The sequence below is a fragment of the Lichenostomus cassidix genome, chromosome 1Aa (genome assembly GCF_008360975.1).
Source record: "Lichenostomus cassidix isolate B80296 chromosome 1Aa, HeHo_3.0, whole genome shotgun sequence".
Lineage (NCBI taxonomy): Eukaryota > Metazoa > Chordata > Aves > Passeriformes > Meliphagidae > Lichenostomus > Lichenostomus cassidix.
Genome location: NC_139480.1, coordinates 1,814,354 through 1,831,740, shown reverse-complemented (window position 1 = coordinate 1,831,740; position 17,387 = coordinate 1,814,354). Strand labels below are relative to the sequence as shown.

The following is a 17,387-nucleotide window of genomic DNA, read 5'->3' as shown; positions in this document are numbered from 1 at the left end:
TCGAGATTTGGACAGTTCAGGCCTGGCCAGTCAGGCCTAGGGGGAGGTTTCTGACTGACCCATCTGGGTGACCTCTGAAAAGTCTATGTATATTGAAATCAAAATAATTTGAAATCAAAATAAATTCTCCTTTTCTTGCTACACTGAGAACTCAGGTCTTTTCTCTGCTAGCGGCTCAACAGCGACACTCTTGCACTATTTTTCCCTTTCCCTCCTTCCTTCAGCTCTGCAGGAATTCCTTCAGCTATGCACATTCCCATCCCAAATGAAAATCCCCTGAGCTGCTGCTCACTCCTGGGCTTTTCTCCCTTTCCCAGAGCACGGTGATCGTGGAGAAGACAGTCCAGGACCTGATGAACCTCATGCACGACCTGAGCGCTTACTCTGACCAGTTCCTGCACATGGTGTGTGTGAAGCTGCAGGAGTACAAGGACACCTGCACCCTGGCCTACAGGTACAGCCCTGGGAAAACCATTCCAGGTGGAACTGAGGGTGAATTTTTGCCAGGAGTGGTGAGGAGTTGCTGCTGGAATGATCTCTGCTGGGATGGTCAAAAAGTGGTTTCTTGTAGGGGAAAAAAAAGCTGGGATGATGGTGAGTGGAATGGGAAGAGTTTTGGCTTTCTGGTGGATTTATCCAATTATTGTGTGGTTTAGGCTGTTTAAAAGAGGAGGACAGTGGGGGTAGAGTGGAATTATTCCAGGTTTTCCCTCAGTCAGGCAGGATGGCTCCTGGCAGGGCCTAGAGGAGAGCTGCAGAGGGACTGGGGACAAGGCATGGAGGGACAGGACACAGGGAATGGCTTCCCAGTGCCAGAGGGCAGGGATGGATGGGATCTTGGGAATTAGGAATTCCTGGCTGGGATGGAATTCCCAGAGAAGCTGTGGCTGCCCCTGGATCCCTGGGATGGCCAAGGCCAGGCTGGACAGGGCTTGGAGCAGACTGGGATGGTTAAAGGTGTCCCTGGATGATCCCAAAGGTCCTTCCAGCCCAAACCATTGGTGGAGTTCTCATCCCTGGAGGGATTTAAAGCCCTGTGGATGTGGCACTTGGGGACATGGGACACTGGTGGCCTTGATCAACACACTCATGGAGATGTGGAACAGGGTGGTGTTATATTAGTTGTCACCCTGTCCTGAGATAATTTGCTCGAGGACAGAAATTGGGTTTTCATTGATTCAAAGTACAGAGGGTGAACACTGGCTGAGAAGGTGAGAAGAAAATGTGGGAAAAGGGGAAAAAAGGGGTGGGAAAAGGGGAAAAAAGTGATGGGAAAAGGGGAAAAAAGGGGTGGGAAAAGGGGAAAAAAGGGGTGGGAAAAGGGGAAAAAGTGGTGGGAAAAGGGGAAAAAAGTGGTGGGAAAAGGGGAGAAAAGTGATGGGAAAAGGGGAAAAAAGTGATGGGAAAAGGGGGAAAAAAGTGGTGGGAAAAGCTGGGTGTCCAAGGGAGGTCAGGGATGTTCCACCCTGTTCCACACTCAATGCTAGAGGACTTTTCCAACCTCAGTGATCCTGGGATTTTATGAATTATTAACAACATCAATCCACACACAGTGGGTTTGGTGAAACTTCCCCAAACCAATTCTGCAAACCAGGTTTTTCAGTTAGTCACCAAATGCTCTGTCCTTGTCCCACTGGCCTTCTGGGATGATCCATCCCCAGCTTTCCCAACCACCCTGTGGCAGCTCCAGGCAGTGTGATCCACTGACCATGGGGGTGTTTGGGTTTAACCCTTCAGGTTCTTGATTTATCAGAGATTTCCTGGCTAAATACCAATTAATAACTTCTAAGTACATCCCAGTTATCCAGCTGTAAAATGGCTCTTCCTGGGCAGGAAAACCAGGATCATGCCTTAAATAATTTTATATAAAACCACTAAAGATTCCATAGGAATGTTGGCTGGAATAGCTGCTCTACATAATCCCCTCCATGGCTGTTGGGGCTGAAAAAGTTCTTGTGCTTCTTGACCAAAAAATTACTTCCCAGTGCCTGATTTTATTCAGGAGAAGCTTCATCTGGTGAGTGAACTCATCATCATCATCATCATCATCATTATTATTATTATTATTGTTGTTGTTGTTAATAATAACGATAATTACAATAATAATAATAACAGTGAGCAGAGGCTAAACTTTGCCTGAGCACTCCCCTAAATCAGGAACCACTCATGCACCATTGTCCAAAATATTCCTTTTCCATCCCAAACTTCCCTGCCTGGAGGCAGACAATGGCTGTGATTTGTTTGGCTCCAACTTCCAGGTCCTTCCTTCCTTCCTTCCTTCGCCGCTGCTGCCATTCCTGGCTTTGGCACCTGCTGAGGGCTAATTAGGACAACGCTAATTTGGCCATCTCCTGATTACAGCGAGAGGGAAAAACAGGAAATGTTCTCGTTTTGCTGCTGGCAAAGGACTAGAAATAGAAATCCATCCATCCCCATCCCCGGCAGCGGAGCAGCTCCGGGTGTTTCCAGCTCCATCCGTGGGGATGTTATGCCCTCTGCAGGGATTTGGGATCCACACAGCCCTGCCCTTTGCTCCAGGCTTTTTCCCAGGGAGTTGGGATGGATAAATCCTGCTGGTGGTGAAGTTGGAGGAGTCAGGATTATTATAAAATCCGAATAACCTCTGTGGAGCTGGGAGTTGATCCCATCGGAGCAAAAACTGCTCTCGGGATGGCGAGGAATTTGGGAAGCCAGAGATGTTATGCTCTCTGCATATGGGGATTTGGGATCCACACAGCCCTGCCCTTTGCTCCAGGCTTTTCCCCGGGGAGTTGGGATGGATAAATCCTGCTGGTGGTGAAGTTGGAGGAGTCAGGGTTATTTGGAGCTCCTTAAAATCTGAATAACCTCTGGAGTCGATCCCATCGGAGCAAAAACTGCTCTCGGGATGGCGAGGAATTTGGGAAGCCAGAGAGGTGTTTTTATAGGATTTTTTCCCCTGTGTGTTGCTCATATTCCCTTCAGGGGGAATGTGAGTAAATGTGGATGAGAAGCAGCCAAGGAGAAGCTCCTCCAGGCAGGATTTGCTCCCAAATTTCCCTGCAGAACAGCTCGGGAAGGACGTCAGCACCGGGAAATGCGCAGCTGAAAGTGTTCATTCTGAGCTCCATTTGGCTCCTGTTTTCCAGGGATTTGAAAAGCAAATATCAATCCTGGATGGGATTGGACATTCCTGTAAATAGCAGCTCTGGTGGGTTAATTGGTGACGAATTTGGGAAGCTGGGCGGAGGTGAGGTGTCTTTTTGTCCAAATTCCAAATTTCAGTTCGACACACAAACTGTTTACAAACGTCAGCGCCGGTTTCTGACTAATTGACGAGGGGCTGGGGTGGAAAAATGCAAATAAAACTGGGAGCTGGAGCCCCCAAACCTCCTGCCGTGCTGGCAGAGCTTCCAGTCCTGTCCAACCCTCATCTCCAGCAGATTTCAACTCCTGAGCTGATAATTTTGTGTAAAAAACCTGAGTATAAAACCATTTTTATGGGATTTTTGGAGATGCTGGAAGTCTGTAGTTTGGCCACAGAGTCAAGGCTGTCTGTCCAACATTCCCTCCTCTCCAGCAGGCTGGGAATGGGAAAGATTTTGGGAAAAACATATCCAGGACAGCTGTGCCAGGCTGATATTCCATATTTTTTGGTGTCTGCTCCACAATAAAATGGTTTTTCCATCTTTTTTCCTTCCTCTGTCCTCTGAGGAGGAGAGGGATGGAGCAGCTTGGTGGATATCTGGTTCCAGCTGAGCTCAGCTTCCTGTGGCAGCAGCAGGAATAATTCTGGAGGAGTTTGGGATGAGGGGATTGGGGTGAAAGGAAGAGTTTTGAGCTGTGTTAGTTGTCACCCTGTCCTGAGATAATTTACTCGAGGACACAAATTGGGTTGGCATTGATTCAAAGTACAGAGGGTGAACACTGGCTGAGAAGCTGGGAAGAAAATGTGGGAAAAGGGGAAAAAGGGGTGGGAAAAGGGGGAAAAAGTGGTGGGAAAAAGGGGGAAAAAGTGATGGGAAAAGGGGAAAAAGTGGTGGGAAAAGGGGAAAAAAGTGGTGGGAAAAGGGGGAAAAAGTGGTGGGGAAAGGGGGAAAAAGGGGTGGGAAAAGGGGAAAAAAGTGGTGGGAAAAGGGGAAAAAAGTGGTGGGAAAAGGGGAAAAAAGTGGTGGGAAAAGGGGAAAAAAGTGGTGGGAAAAAGGGAAAAAGTGGTGGGAAAAGGGGAAAAAAGTGGTGGGAAAAGGGGAAAAAGTGGTGGGAAAAGGGGAAAAAGGTGGTGGGAAAAAAGTGATGGAAAAAGCTGGGTGTCCAAGGGAGGTCAGGGATGTTCCACCCTCTTCCACATCTTAAAGATTGGAGTAAAACCAAGCTGTTTGTAAAAATCAGGAGGTGCTGGAATCCTGGGAAAGAGTGGGAACTCCCAAAAATGCCTTGGGATCCTGGATGTCTGTAGGGCCACGATAAGGCTGTCAGTAATTGCAGAGAGCAAACAGGGCAAGTGGAGAGAGCTGAGCTGAGCTGAGCTGGGAGGAGAAATCACAGCGACTAACGGGATGGGATGGAGGCAAATCCAACTCGAGCTCAGGATCAGGAGATGTTTTATCCAAGAGCTGGGTTTGTTCAGTGTGAAATCGACTCCCAAGGGAAGGAGAGCTTTCCTCCAGCCATTTAAACATGGAGAGGACAAAGCACTGGCTGATGTCTTTGCCCATGGGACACTTGTCTTGCCTTGGCTCAGCAATGCCCAGCTAGCAGCAAATCCACTTTTTCCATCTCAGATGTCAGAGCTGCTGCTGGAGCTCTTTGATCCTCTTCAGTTTTTTCCAGGGTGAAAAAGAAAAAAAACATTTTTTTGGTTTTCACCCTGAGTGGAAAAACACCAACTTCCTCCCAGCAGCAGAAGGCCAAATGGGAATGTTTGACTCCCAGCTCTCGTGTGGCTGGAAACAAAACTCAGCCTTTTGTCTGTGACAGATTGAACGTGAAACTCGAGGAGAGGGAGAATTGGTTTGTGACGTTCGTGTGACAAATTCATTGTCACAAATGCTGTGCAGCTCCTGAGCAGAGCTTGTTTTCCTGGTGGATGGGGAAAGGGTGGGAAGAGGAATGATCTGTTCTCTTCGGGATGGCTCAGCTTTGCCTCCTGCCTCGGTGATTTTCTCGCTGTTTGCCTTCGCAAAGCGCAGATGTTGTTGTTTTTTATTTCTGTTTATTCCCCAAATCACCACCTGAACGCTGCTGACAGCTCAGCTCTGCCCCAGTATTCCAGCCTGGAGGCAGGCTGGGAGAGCTGGGAATGTTGCCCTGGAGAAGGGAAGGATGCAGGGAGAGCTCAGAGCTCCTGCCAGGGCCTGAAGGAGCTCCAGGAGAGCTGCAGAGGGACTGGGGACAAGGCATGGAGGGACAGGACACAGGGAATGGCTTCCCACTGCCAGAGGGCAGGGATGGATGGGATCTTGGGAATTAGGAATTCCTGGCTGGGATGGAATTCCCAGAGAAGCTGTGGCTGCCCCTGGATCCCTGGGATGGCCAAGGCCAGGCTGGACAGGGCTTGGAGCAAACTGGGATGGTGGAAAGTGTCCCTGCCATGGCTGGGGTGGAATGGAATGAGATTTTTTTTCTCCAAGTCCATTTGGGATGCATGGAAGCACCAGGAGCAGGCAGTGACTGAGCCTTCAGGGAACCCCAATCCCAAGGAGCTGGCAGTGCTGCCAGCAAGGATGAGGTTGGAAGGAAGTTTTTCCCATCTCAGGGACAAGGAGCAGAGCAGATCCATTCCTGTCCCTCTGGGATCCATTGCTGTCCCTCTGGAGGAGCAGGATTAGGGATCAGAGCCATGCTGCCATGCTTAAATTGGGAAATCACTGGAGAGATGGAAGCTGAACTCATGGGGATGTGGCAGAGGTGAGGATTTGCCATTAAAATCCCAATTTTCTCCTCCCTGAGGCTGTTGTTTCTGCTTTCCCTGCAGGACCATCGTGCAGTCGGATGAAAAGCTGGTGATCAGTGCCTCCTGGGCCAAGGATGATGATATCAGCAGGCTCCTGAAATCCCTGCCCAACTGGAGCAGCATGGCTCAGCCCAAGCAGCTCAGGCCCAAGAGAGAGGAGGAGGAAGATTTTGTCAGGTAAAATCCTGTGGGGAGTTGGGAAAGAGTTTCAAGGAGAGCAGCGACAAAAATGGGAAAAAAACATTCTGGTGGTTTTGTCACTGTCACATCACCAGGGGTGAGGAGAGTCATGGAAATGGAAATTTCCATTTAGGAAATGGAAAAAACTTTAGAGATCATCAAGTCCAGCCATTCCCAGCACTGCCAGAGCCACCCCTGAGTGTCCCCAAATGCCACATCCACAGGGCTCTGAAATCCCTCCAGGGATGGGGACTTCACTCCTGCCCTGGGCAGCCTTTTGGAGGGAGAAATTTTTCAAAAATCTAACAAAAAAAAATCTCCTGGCACAAATTCTGCTCATTCTGTTGTTCAGGAGAGTTCTCATGATCCAAATCAGGGACGTGTCTGGGACTGGGGAAGGACAGGAGGGAAGAAGGGATTGTTCAGAATCCAGGCAGATCCCTGTCCTGGTGGCTGCTGCTGCCCTGATCACCCCTGGGATGAGGACAGCAGCATTCTGGCATCTCATGGAGAGCCCAGCTGGGCAGGAATTCCCAAAAACTAGTGCTCTCAAAGGCATCTTTAATTCAGCCATGACCTGGTGGAGTTTCCCCTCCATCCCAATTTCAAGAACCAACCCAGAAATGGAAAACATCATCACTTCCAGTGGGAATTCTGCTGTAGACAACTCAGTTGTTGTACCTTCCCAGGGCAGTGAAAGGCTGGAAGGAGGCAGATTCCCTTCCCCTGCATGCCAGGAATGGCTCAGCCTCGGAATCCTTGAGGAAACAACTCCTGTGTGATCCCAAAATCTGCAATTCCCATCCCTGTCCAGCACTGCCTTGGTTGGCACTTGGCTGGAAAACTGGAGGAGGAAGAGAAGCTGCTGGGAAATAACGAATCTTGAGTTGCCCAGATTGTTGTTTTCCTCCTTCCCTGCCTGGATCCCATGGCAGGGATGGTGCAGCCTGGAGAGGATGGGATTTGTGGGGTCACAGGGGGATTTATGGGGTCACAGGAGGATCTGTAGGATCACAGGAGGATCATCTGTGGGGTCACAGGGGGATCTGTGGGGTCACAGGAGGGTCTGTGGGGTCACAGGAGGATCTGTGGGGTCACAGGGGGATCTGTGGGGTCACAGGAGGATTTCTGGGGTCACAAGAGAATCTGTGGGGTCACAGGAGGATCTGTAGGATCACAGAAGGAGGATCTGTGGGGTCACAGGGGGATCTGTGGGGTCACAGGAGGATCTGTGGGGTCACAGGAGGATCATCTGTGGGGTCACAGGAGGATCTGTGGGGTCACAGGGGGATCTGTGGGGTCACAGGAGGGTCTGTGGTGTCACAGGGGGATTTGTGGGGTCACAGGAGGATCTGTGGGGTCACAGGAGGATCTGTGGGGTCACAGGAGGATCTGTGGGGTCACAGGAGGATCATCTGTGGGGTCACAGGAGGATCTGTGGGGTCACAGGAGGATCATCTGTGGGGTCACAGGAGGATCTGTGGGGTCACAGGAGGATCTGTGGGGTCACAGGAGGATTTATGGGGTCACAGGAGGATCTGTGGGGTCACAGGGGGATCTGTGGGGTCACAGGAGGATCTGTGGGGTCACAGGAGGATCTGTGGGGTCACAGGAGGATCTGTGGGGTCACAGGAGGATCTGTGGGGTCACAGGAGGATCTGTGGGCTCCCAAAGCCCCACTGCTGGAAACAGAAAATTCCCAAGCGGAAATTCCCGGCGCGGTGAACTCAAACAGCCGCGCTCAGCCTGACGCTGACAAAGCCACATTTTGATCCTAATACGCATTTCATCCCCTTTATCCCATTTTCCTGGCCATGAATTGAAACATTTCCTGCCCCTGGATCAGAGCAGCGACAATGGAAATCCATTAGGAAAAAACCTTTTCCAGTCCTGCAGCCTGAATTCCCTGGAGAAAAGCTTTTCCTCAGCCCAGGTTTTAGGACAAAGATCTTTTCTCAGGATCTGTTTGCACAAAACCATCATCTGTGAAGCTCCAGTTCCTCCCAGTGCTGCTTGAATGCATTTAAATCCTAATTATTGGTTTGGAGCCATCAGTGGCTTAAAAACTTCTTCCAGGATGGTTGAATAGATCCCTCTGGAAATTTTCCAAATCAAATTAATTGCTCATCCTGATTTTTTTTGTCATCCTCTCCCCATTTCGGCAGCTTTTGCCCAGCCTTTTCTCCTAATGCAAAGGAACGTGATTTCTTCTTCACTGCTGCTGGTTTTTTTCTCTCTGCCCCTGCTGATGAATTGGGAAAAATTGGGAAAAATTGGGAAAAATTGGGAAAAATTGGGAAAAATTGGGAATAATTGGGAATAATTGGGAAAAACTGGGAATAATTGGGAAGAATTGGGAAGAATTGGGAAAAATTGGGAAAAACTGGGAATAATTGGGAAAAATTGGGAAAAATTGGGAAAAACTGGGAATAACTGGGAAGAATTGGGAAAAATTGGGAAAAACTGGGAATAATTGGGAATAATTGGGAAAAATTGGGAATAATTGGGAATAATTGGGAAAAATTGGGAATAATTGGGAAAAATTTGGAATAATTGGGAATAATTGGGAATAATTGGGAATAATTGGGAATAATTGGGAAAAATTGCAAAAAAACTGGGAATAATTGGGAAAAATTGGGAAAAATTGGGAAAAACTGGGAAAAATTGGGAATAATTGGGAAAAACTGGGAATAATTGGGAATAATTGGGAAGAATTGGGAATAATTGGGAAAAATTGGGAATAATTGGGAATAATTGGGAAAAATTGGGAAGAATTGAGAAAAACTGGGAATAATTGGGAAAAATTGGGAATAATTGGGAAAAATTGGGAAAAACTGGGAATAATTGGGAAAAATTGGGAAAAATTGGGAATAATTGGGAATAATTGGGAATAATTGGGAAAAACTGGGAAAAATTGGGAGTAATTGGGAATAATTGGGAGTAATTGGGAATAATTGGGAATAATTGGGAAAAATTGGGAATAATTGGGAAAAATTGGGAAAAATTGGGAAAAATTGGGAATAATTGGGAATAATTGGGAATAATTGGGAATAATTGGGAAAAATTGGGAATAATTGGGAAAAATTGGGAAAAATTGGGGAAATTGGGAAAAACTGGGAATAATTGGGAAAAATTGGGAAAAACTGGGAAGAATTGGGAATAATTGGGAAAAATTGGGAAAAATTGGGAATAATTGGGAAAAATTGGGAAAAATTGGGAAGCATTGGGAAAAATTGGGAAAAGTTGGGAAAAACTGGGAATAATTGGAAATAATTGGGAAAAATTGGGAATAATTGGGAATAATTGGGAATAATTGGGAAAAACTGGGAATAATTGGGAAAAATTGGGAAAAATTGGGAAAAACTGGGAAGAATTGGGAATAATTGGGAAAAATTGGGAATAATTGGGAAGAATTGGGAATAATTGGGAATAATTGGGAAAAATTGGGAAAAACTGGGAATAATTGGGAATAATTGGGAAAAATTGGGAAGAATTGGGAAAAACTGGGAATAATTGGGAAAAATTGGGAAAAACTGGGAATAATTGGGAATAATTGGGAATAATTGGGAAAAACTGGGAATAATTGGGAAAAATTGGGAAAAATTGGGAAGAATTGGGAAGAATTGGGAAAAATTGGGAAGAATTGGGAAGAATTGGGAAAAACTGGGAAAAACTGGGAAGAATTGGGAAAAATTGGGAATAATTGGGAATAATTGGGAATAATTGGGAAAAACTGGGAAAAACTGGGAATAATTGGGAAAAATTGGGAAAAATTGGGAATAATTGGGAAAAATTGGGAATAATTGGGAAAAACTGGGAATAATTGGGAAAAATTGGGAATAATTGGGAAAAATTGGGAATAATTGGGAATAATTGGGAAAAATTGGGAAAAACTGGGAATAATTGGGAATAATTGGGAATAATTGGGAAGAATTGGGAAAAATTGGGAAAAATTGGGAAAAACTGGGAATAATTGGGAAGAATTGGGAAAAATTGGGAAGAATTGGGAATAATTGGGGAAAATTGGGAATAATTGGGAAAAATTGGGAATAATTGGGAAAAATTGGAAATAATTGGGAATAATTGGGAATAATTGGGAAAAATTGGGAATAACTGGGAAGAATTGGGAATAATTGGGAAAAACTGGGAATAATTGGGAATAATTGGGAATAATTGGGAAAAATTGGGAAAAACTGGGAATAATTGGGAATAATTGGGAAAAACTGGGAAAAAATGGGAATAATTGGGAATAATTGGGAATAATTCTGCCTGGAGGTGACTCCTATGGGTTCCTTGGTTCTCAGGGGTGGGATGGGATGGGATGGGATGGGAATGGGATTTATGGGATGGGATGGGATGGGATGGGATGGGATGGGATGGGAGAGTTCATTCTGTCATCACTTTGAGCTTCTCAAGTATTTAAAACTTCGGCATTTGATGCTGGAAAGGAAGGTTCAAGCCTGATGAAATGTTCTTTTTTGGATGTGGAATTACTCAGCAGCATCACTTTAGGAATATTGGGAAATTAAATTCATCCTGAGATTTCACACCCAGTTTTTGTCCTGTGGTAGCAAAAGAGATCAGAGCACAGCTTTTTTGCTTTTTTTTCTTTTTTTTCCTCCCCAACTTGAACAAAACTCATTTGTTTAATTGAAAAGAACAATCTAAATATGATGTTATTATATATAATAATATAATACTGCACAGCTTTTTTTGCTTTTTTCCCTCCCCAACTTGAACAAAACTCATTTGTTTAATTAAAAAGAATAATCTAAATATGATATTATATATAATAATAGTATAATACTGCAGAGCTTTTTTCTTTTTTTTTTCCTCCCCAACTTAAAAAAACCTCATTTGTTTAACTAAAAAGAATAATCTAAATATGATATTATTATATATAATTATAACATAATACATTATATAATAATGTTATAATAATTTTTTTTTTGCAAAAAAAATAATCCTCTGCCTATCAAGTGCCAGAGATTAATTTTGTTTTCCTAATCCCCCACTATCTCTTGAGAGAGGAGATGTCAAAAGGCAGGGAAAGGACCAGTTTGTGCCAAAGAGTGAACTGATTTTGTGATTTTTTTTTGCCAAAATCTTTCCTCTTTTGCGTGGGAAAGCACAAGGCTTGTCCCTGCAATGAATGCTGGTGGCTCTTTATTTAAACAGCTCTCAAATTGTGTCTCCCAAAATAAAAAAAAGCAAAAAATCTGCTTTTTTTACCCATTTTATATTGGAAAAATCCCATTAAACGAAGTAGAAATCCACCAAATATTTGATTTTTTAATTTTGCAGGGTTTGGTGCAGCTGCCAGCGGGGTTTGGGGTGGTGTGAGGGGAAGCAGCAGAGGTGGCACTTGGGGACATTGCTCAGGGGTGGCCTTGGCAGAGCTGGACGTGTTTGGACTCGATGACCTCAGAGAGCTTTTCCAACCTTCATTAATTTATGATTCCGTGGGAATTATCCTCATTTTATGGAGAACAAAACAGCTGAACTTCCACTGGAGCTGGAGAAATTCCTGCGTCTCAAAATTCCTTAAAATTCCTCCCAAATCCCCACAATCAGCACACATCCCAAGGTGGCAGATTTTTGATTGTCAAGCCCAAGGAACTCCTCAAAAAGATCTTTTGGATGAAAGTTATTTTTATTTTTTTGCCTTTCACTGATCCAATTGAGCCATTTAAAACCATTTCAGGGAACCAAACATGTTCTTCATGGAGAGAAGGATTGGGAAAGCTAAATCTGGGTGGAAAACATGGAATGTGGCAGCAGAGTCACATCCAGAAAGAACTTTTTTCCAGCTTTTTTTGGGTTAAACACATTTCTCTGGGTCATTATTTTTCACCAGGTGGAACTCAAATAATAACTTAAATAACAACTCAGATAATAACTCAAATAATAACTCAGATAATAACTCAAATAATAACTCAAATAATAACTCAAATAATAAATAATAACTCAAATAATTCATGGACTGATGTTCCAAATCATTTCTCTGCCATGATCAGCACTGGGTTTTGTTTGAAATGATTTGTTTTAATGGATGTTGGGGGGAAAAAAAAGGTGAATCAAGGATTGGAAGAGAATGATTTCCAGGGAAAGATGGAAAAATGGTATTTATGGAAATCCCAGGAAGGACCTCAAAGGTGTGAATTCCATAAATTCCAGGGAGTTGATTGGGATGGAGTTTGGAGTTGTGGGAAATGAGGAGAAATTTTGGGATTGTAAATACAGAAAAATCCCACAGACAACGGGATTTTTCTCTGGAATTCCTCCACACAACACAGATTCTTTCCCATGGGAATTTTTCTCTTCTTCTTCCTGTGTTTTATAAATAAAGATAAAATTTAGATGGTTTTGAAATGGTCTTTGGAAGATAAGCAGTTCAAGCCTGGCCAGTTGGTCTAGGGAGAGATTTTGGATTGACCCAATCTGAATGACCTGTGAAAGTCTATAGAAATAAATAATAAATAATTTATATAATATAGAAATAAATTAATATAAATTTATTTGAAATAAATTTATAAATAAATTATTATAAAAATAGAAATTGATAATAAATTTATAAATAAATATAAGAAATTTATAAATAAATAAATTATTATAAATTATTTATATACATTATTTATATATTATTTACATATATTATTTATTATAAATAAATTAATATAAATATTTATATAATTTATTTAAGTTATGTTAGTATAATTATAATAAATATAAATATATTATTATAATTTTTATTATATTATGTTATAATATTTCTATTATAATTTATAGAATTTGTTTTACAAATAATTTGTATAATATATAAATAATAAATAATAAATAATAAATTTCTCAAAATAAATAATAAATTCAGAATTTTGTTCACCTGAGAAACTCTCTGGACTCTTCACTAGTGGTCCAACCTGGGATTGTCCCCCCAGGGCTGGTTTGTGGTGTGACTTGGGGATTCCATCCTCCTTTAAATGCAGGAAGCATTTCTGCAGAAGAAAGGAGCATCAGAACCTTTATTTCACTTTACTCTTCCCTCCAGCTCGTCAAGCATTATTTCAGAAATCTTGTAAAAACACCTAATTCCTCCACTTCTGGCAACTCCCCCTGTCGCTGTTGAGCTGCTAGCAGAGAAAAAGATCCAAGTTCTCAGTGTGACAAGAAATAGAGAATTTATTATTTTGATTTTAACTTATATAGACTTTTCAGAGGTCGCCCAGCTTGGTCAGTCAGAAACCTCCCCCTGTCGCTGTTGAGCCGCTAGCAGAGAAAAAACCCAAGTTCTCAGTGTGGCAAGAAATAGAGAATTTATTATTTTAAATTCAATATATATAGACTTTTCAGAGTCTATATATAGAGGTTGGTCAGTCAGAAACCTCCCCTTGTCGCTGTTGAGCCGCTAGCAGAGAAAAAGACCTGAGTTCTCAGTGTGGCAAGAAATAGAGAATTTATTATTCTGATTTCAATATATATAGATTTTTCAGAGGTCACTCAGATTGGTCACTCAGAAACCTCCCCCTGTCGCTGTTGAGCTGCTAGCAGAGAAAAAGACCCAAGTTCTCAGTGTGACAAGAAAAGAGAAAATTTATTATTTTGATTTCAGTTTATATAGACCTTTTAGAGGTCACCCAGATTGGTCAGTCAGAAACCTCCCCCTAGGCCTGACTGGCCAGGCCTGAACTGTCCAAATCCCGAGACACTGTTTTTAATAACATCCAAACTTTATCTTTGTTTACAAAACACAGGAAAAAATTCTCACGGGAAAGACCTGCGCCAACCACACCCCGTTAGAAAGAAACACACCTTAAAAAGAGAGGAAAAACCTTAAAAAGGAAGCTTTGCTTTCCCTTCCAGGGCTGCTTTTGGCAAAGAATCCGAAGTCCTGATCGGGAACCTTGGGGACAAGCTGATCCCCCAGCAGGAGATCCTGCGCGACGTCAGCGACCTCAAGGCTTTGGCCAACCTGCACGAGAGCCTGGAGTGGCTGGCAGGAAGAACCAAGGCTGCTTTCTGCAGCCTCTCCTCGTCCCAGAGTGAGTGATTCCCCTGGGGAACTGCTGGGGAAGGTGAAAAAGCAAAACCTGATAAATAGGATTACCTGAAACTGTAAGGGAGATTGAGATGAAGAGAAGGTTTGGGTTCCTGAGCAGCTAGGGAACAATGGTATGACCACTGGAGGTGATCAATCCCCTCTGGATGGGACAATCCCCTCTGCCTGCAGACAGTCCAAGGGTCAGAGCAGAGCCTGCCTGATGGCAGAGGGGCCAAAAAGCAGTTTTTAGGGTTTAAAATATAACCCTGTATGGTAATGGGATGGTTCGTATAGGTTGTATGTAAATGTTGTAGGGTTTGTGTCAGATTGGTTAATAAGAATTAGAATATTTAAAATATAACCCTGTATGGTAATGGGATGATTCTTGTAGGTTGTGTGTGAATGTTGTAGGGTTTGGAGCTTGTTCTGGATTGGTTCATGAGAATTAGAATATTTAAAATATGGTAATGGGATGATTCTTATAGGTTGTGTGTAAATGCTGTAGGGTTTGGAGCTTGTTCTAGATTGGCTAATGAGAGTTAGAATATTTAAAATATAACCCTGTGTGGTAATGGGGTGATTCTTATAGGTTGTGTGTGAATGCTGTAGGATTTGTATCAGATTGGTTAATGAGAATTAGAATATTTAAAATATAACCCTGTATGGTAATGAGATGATTTCTATAGGTTGTGTGTAAATGTTGTAGGGTTTGTAGTAGCTTGTTCAATGAAAATTAGAATATTTAAAATATAACCCAGTATGGTAATGGGATGATTCTTGTAGGTTGTGTGTGAATGTTGTAGAGTTTGGAGCTTGTTCTGGATTGGTTAAGGAGAATTAGAATATTTAAAATATAACCCCATATGGTAATGGGATGGTTCTTACAGGTTGTATGTAAATGTTGTAGGGTTTGGAGCTTGTTCTAGATTGGTTAATGGGAATTAGAATATTTAAAATATAACCCTGTATGGTCATGGGATGATTCTTACAGGTTGTGTGTAAATGTTGTAGGGTTTGTAGCTTGTTCTGGATTGGTAAATGAGAATTAGAATATTCAAAATATGGTAATGGGATGATTCTTACAGGTTGTGTGTGAATGCTGTAGGGTTTGGAGCTTGTTCTAGATTGGTTAAAGAGAATTAGAATATATAAAATATGGTAATGGGATGGTTCTTGTAGGTTGTGTGTAAATGTTGTAGGGTTTGGAGCTTGTTCTAGATTGGTCAATGAGAATTAGAATATTCAAAATATAAGATTCTTATAGGTTGTGTGTAAATGCTGTAGGGTTTGGAGCTTGTTCTGGATTGGTTAAGGAGAATTAGAATATTTAAAATATAACCCCATATGGTAATGGGATGATTCTTACAGGTTGTGTGTAAATGTTGTAGGGTTTGTAGCTTGTTCTAGATTGGTTAATGGGAATTAGAATATTCAACACAGAAGATGATTTATTGTGTTTTCCCCTGGAAAAAATGGATTTTTGTCCATGTGGGCAGGGCTGGGGATGGGATCAGTGGTGTTTCCCTCCCTGGGGTTGGGGACACCTCCCCATCCAGAGCCCCAAAAAGCTCAGCATGGACTCCCCAAATCAACCTTCCCACATCCACAAATCCCCCAGGAATCTCCCACATCCCAGCACCAGGGGTTGGGTCTCAGCTGCCAAATTCCCAAAAGCTGCTCCATGTCACCCTGGTGAGGAGACCTGGCTTCTTCCTCCTGCTCAGTTCAATAATTTTTACTATTATTTTATTATATTTGCTTTATTGTGTTTTTATTTTATTGTATTTTGCAATATTTTTTGCTGGTTTTGGATAGTTTTGCAAATGTTGAACATCCCCTGCTGATAAATGCATCTCCCTGGCTTCTTCCTCCTGCTCAATTCAATATTTTTTACTATTAATTTATTATATTTTGCAATATTTTTATTTTAATAATTTTTAATTCTATTTTGCAATATTAATTTATTATATTTTGCAATATTTTTTCCCAGTTTTTGGATAGTTTTGCAAATATTGAACATCCCCTGCTGATAAATGCATCTCCCTGGCTTCTTCCTCCTGCTCAATTCAATATTTTTTACTATTATTTTATTCTATTTTGCAATATTTTTATTTTAATAAATTTTTAAATAATTTTTTATTACATTTTGCAATATTTTTTGCTATTTTTGGATAGTTTTACAAATCCTGAACATCCCCTGCTGACAAATGCATCTCCCTCAGGTGTGCAAGGAGACATCTGGGAGCTGGAAAAAGCAAAATATGGAATAAAAAAATCCACACAGCTCCAGGGAATTCCAAGACTCAGAGGGTGTGGAGGGAATTTCTGCATTTTTGTTGTAAATTTGGAGCAGAAATTGGGGCAAAGTGCTCAGAACTGTGGGCAGCTGAGCCCTGGTGGGAGTTGGGAATTAAAAATCAACTCAGACTTATTTTATTCTAGGAATTGATGAGGAAAATTTGGGAAAAATCAGTGTTTTATCTCCATTAAATCACTGTCCTCTGGCAGCAAAACCTCTCAGGGTGACTAAAATCTCTCCCTGTGGCTTCAGAGGGATAATTCAGATTAATGAATTATAACGTAATTAGATTATTTTTACACGTTCTATAAAAATTTTATATGTTATACAAAAATAAACAACCAATTAACAACTCAAAACCCCAAATTACTTCAATATCAATTAGCTTTCATATTCCTGCAACCCAAACTTTGACTCCTCAATATCTTCCTGACACCACTTGCTCTGTTCTCCCTTCAGAGGAGTATAAAAAAATACCAAAATTCCACAAAACCCAGTGGGAAATTACCAAAGTTACCAAAATTCAGGAGCCAAATATTTATTTAGCTGCTGGGCGAGTTCTTGGGGCTGAGGATTTCTATTCTGACAGCCAGAGCCGTTGAAATAAAACATCATTTCTCATTCCAGGTCTAGCTGAAACTCAGATTTTTTAAAATAAATCAGTGTTTTTGCAGCTGTTAAAGGGCACAGGCGTGACTTTCAGAGCTCAGAGAGGATGTTTCACGCTGTGGTGAGTAAACACAAAACCACAAAATGCGATATTTCACTTGGCAGCATCCTCCTGACAAGGGAAATTCATCTTTCCTGGGAATGATTTCATCCTAAAAATGTCTGTGGGGAAATTCCAGGAGCCTCTGGAAGGAGGGAAAAAGGAGCAGTGGTGGGGAATGACAGAAAGTGTTGAGATTTTGTGCTTATAAATGGAATTTTGATCCTTT

The 17,387-nt window shown here is 42.3% G+C and overlaps 1 protein-coding gene across 3 annotated transcripts in view; it reads left to right on the top strand.

The window, feature by feature from the left end:
• Positions 1-17,387, top strand: part of EXOC4 (exocyst complex component 4) — a 318,206-nt gene that overhangs the window by 237,612 nt on the left and 63,207 nt on the right. For all 3 annotated transcript variants that reach the window (XR_014856419.1, XR_014856420.1, XM_085081950.1), the window contains exons 12-14: positions 318-454; positions 5,954-6,109; positions 13,973-14,151. Coding sequence is in view for 1 of the 3 variants with exons in the window: in XM_085081950.1 (XP_084938076.1) it covers positions 318-454; positions 5,954-6,109; positions 13,973-14,151 (472 nt within the window). In the remaining 2 variants the exon portion in view is untranslated. The remainder of the gene's footprint in view (positions 1-317; positions 455-5,953; positions 6,110-13,972; positions 14,152-17,387) is intronic.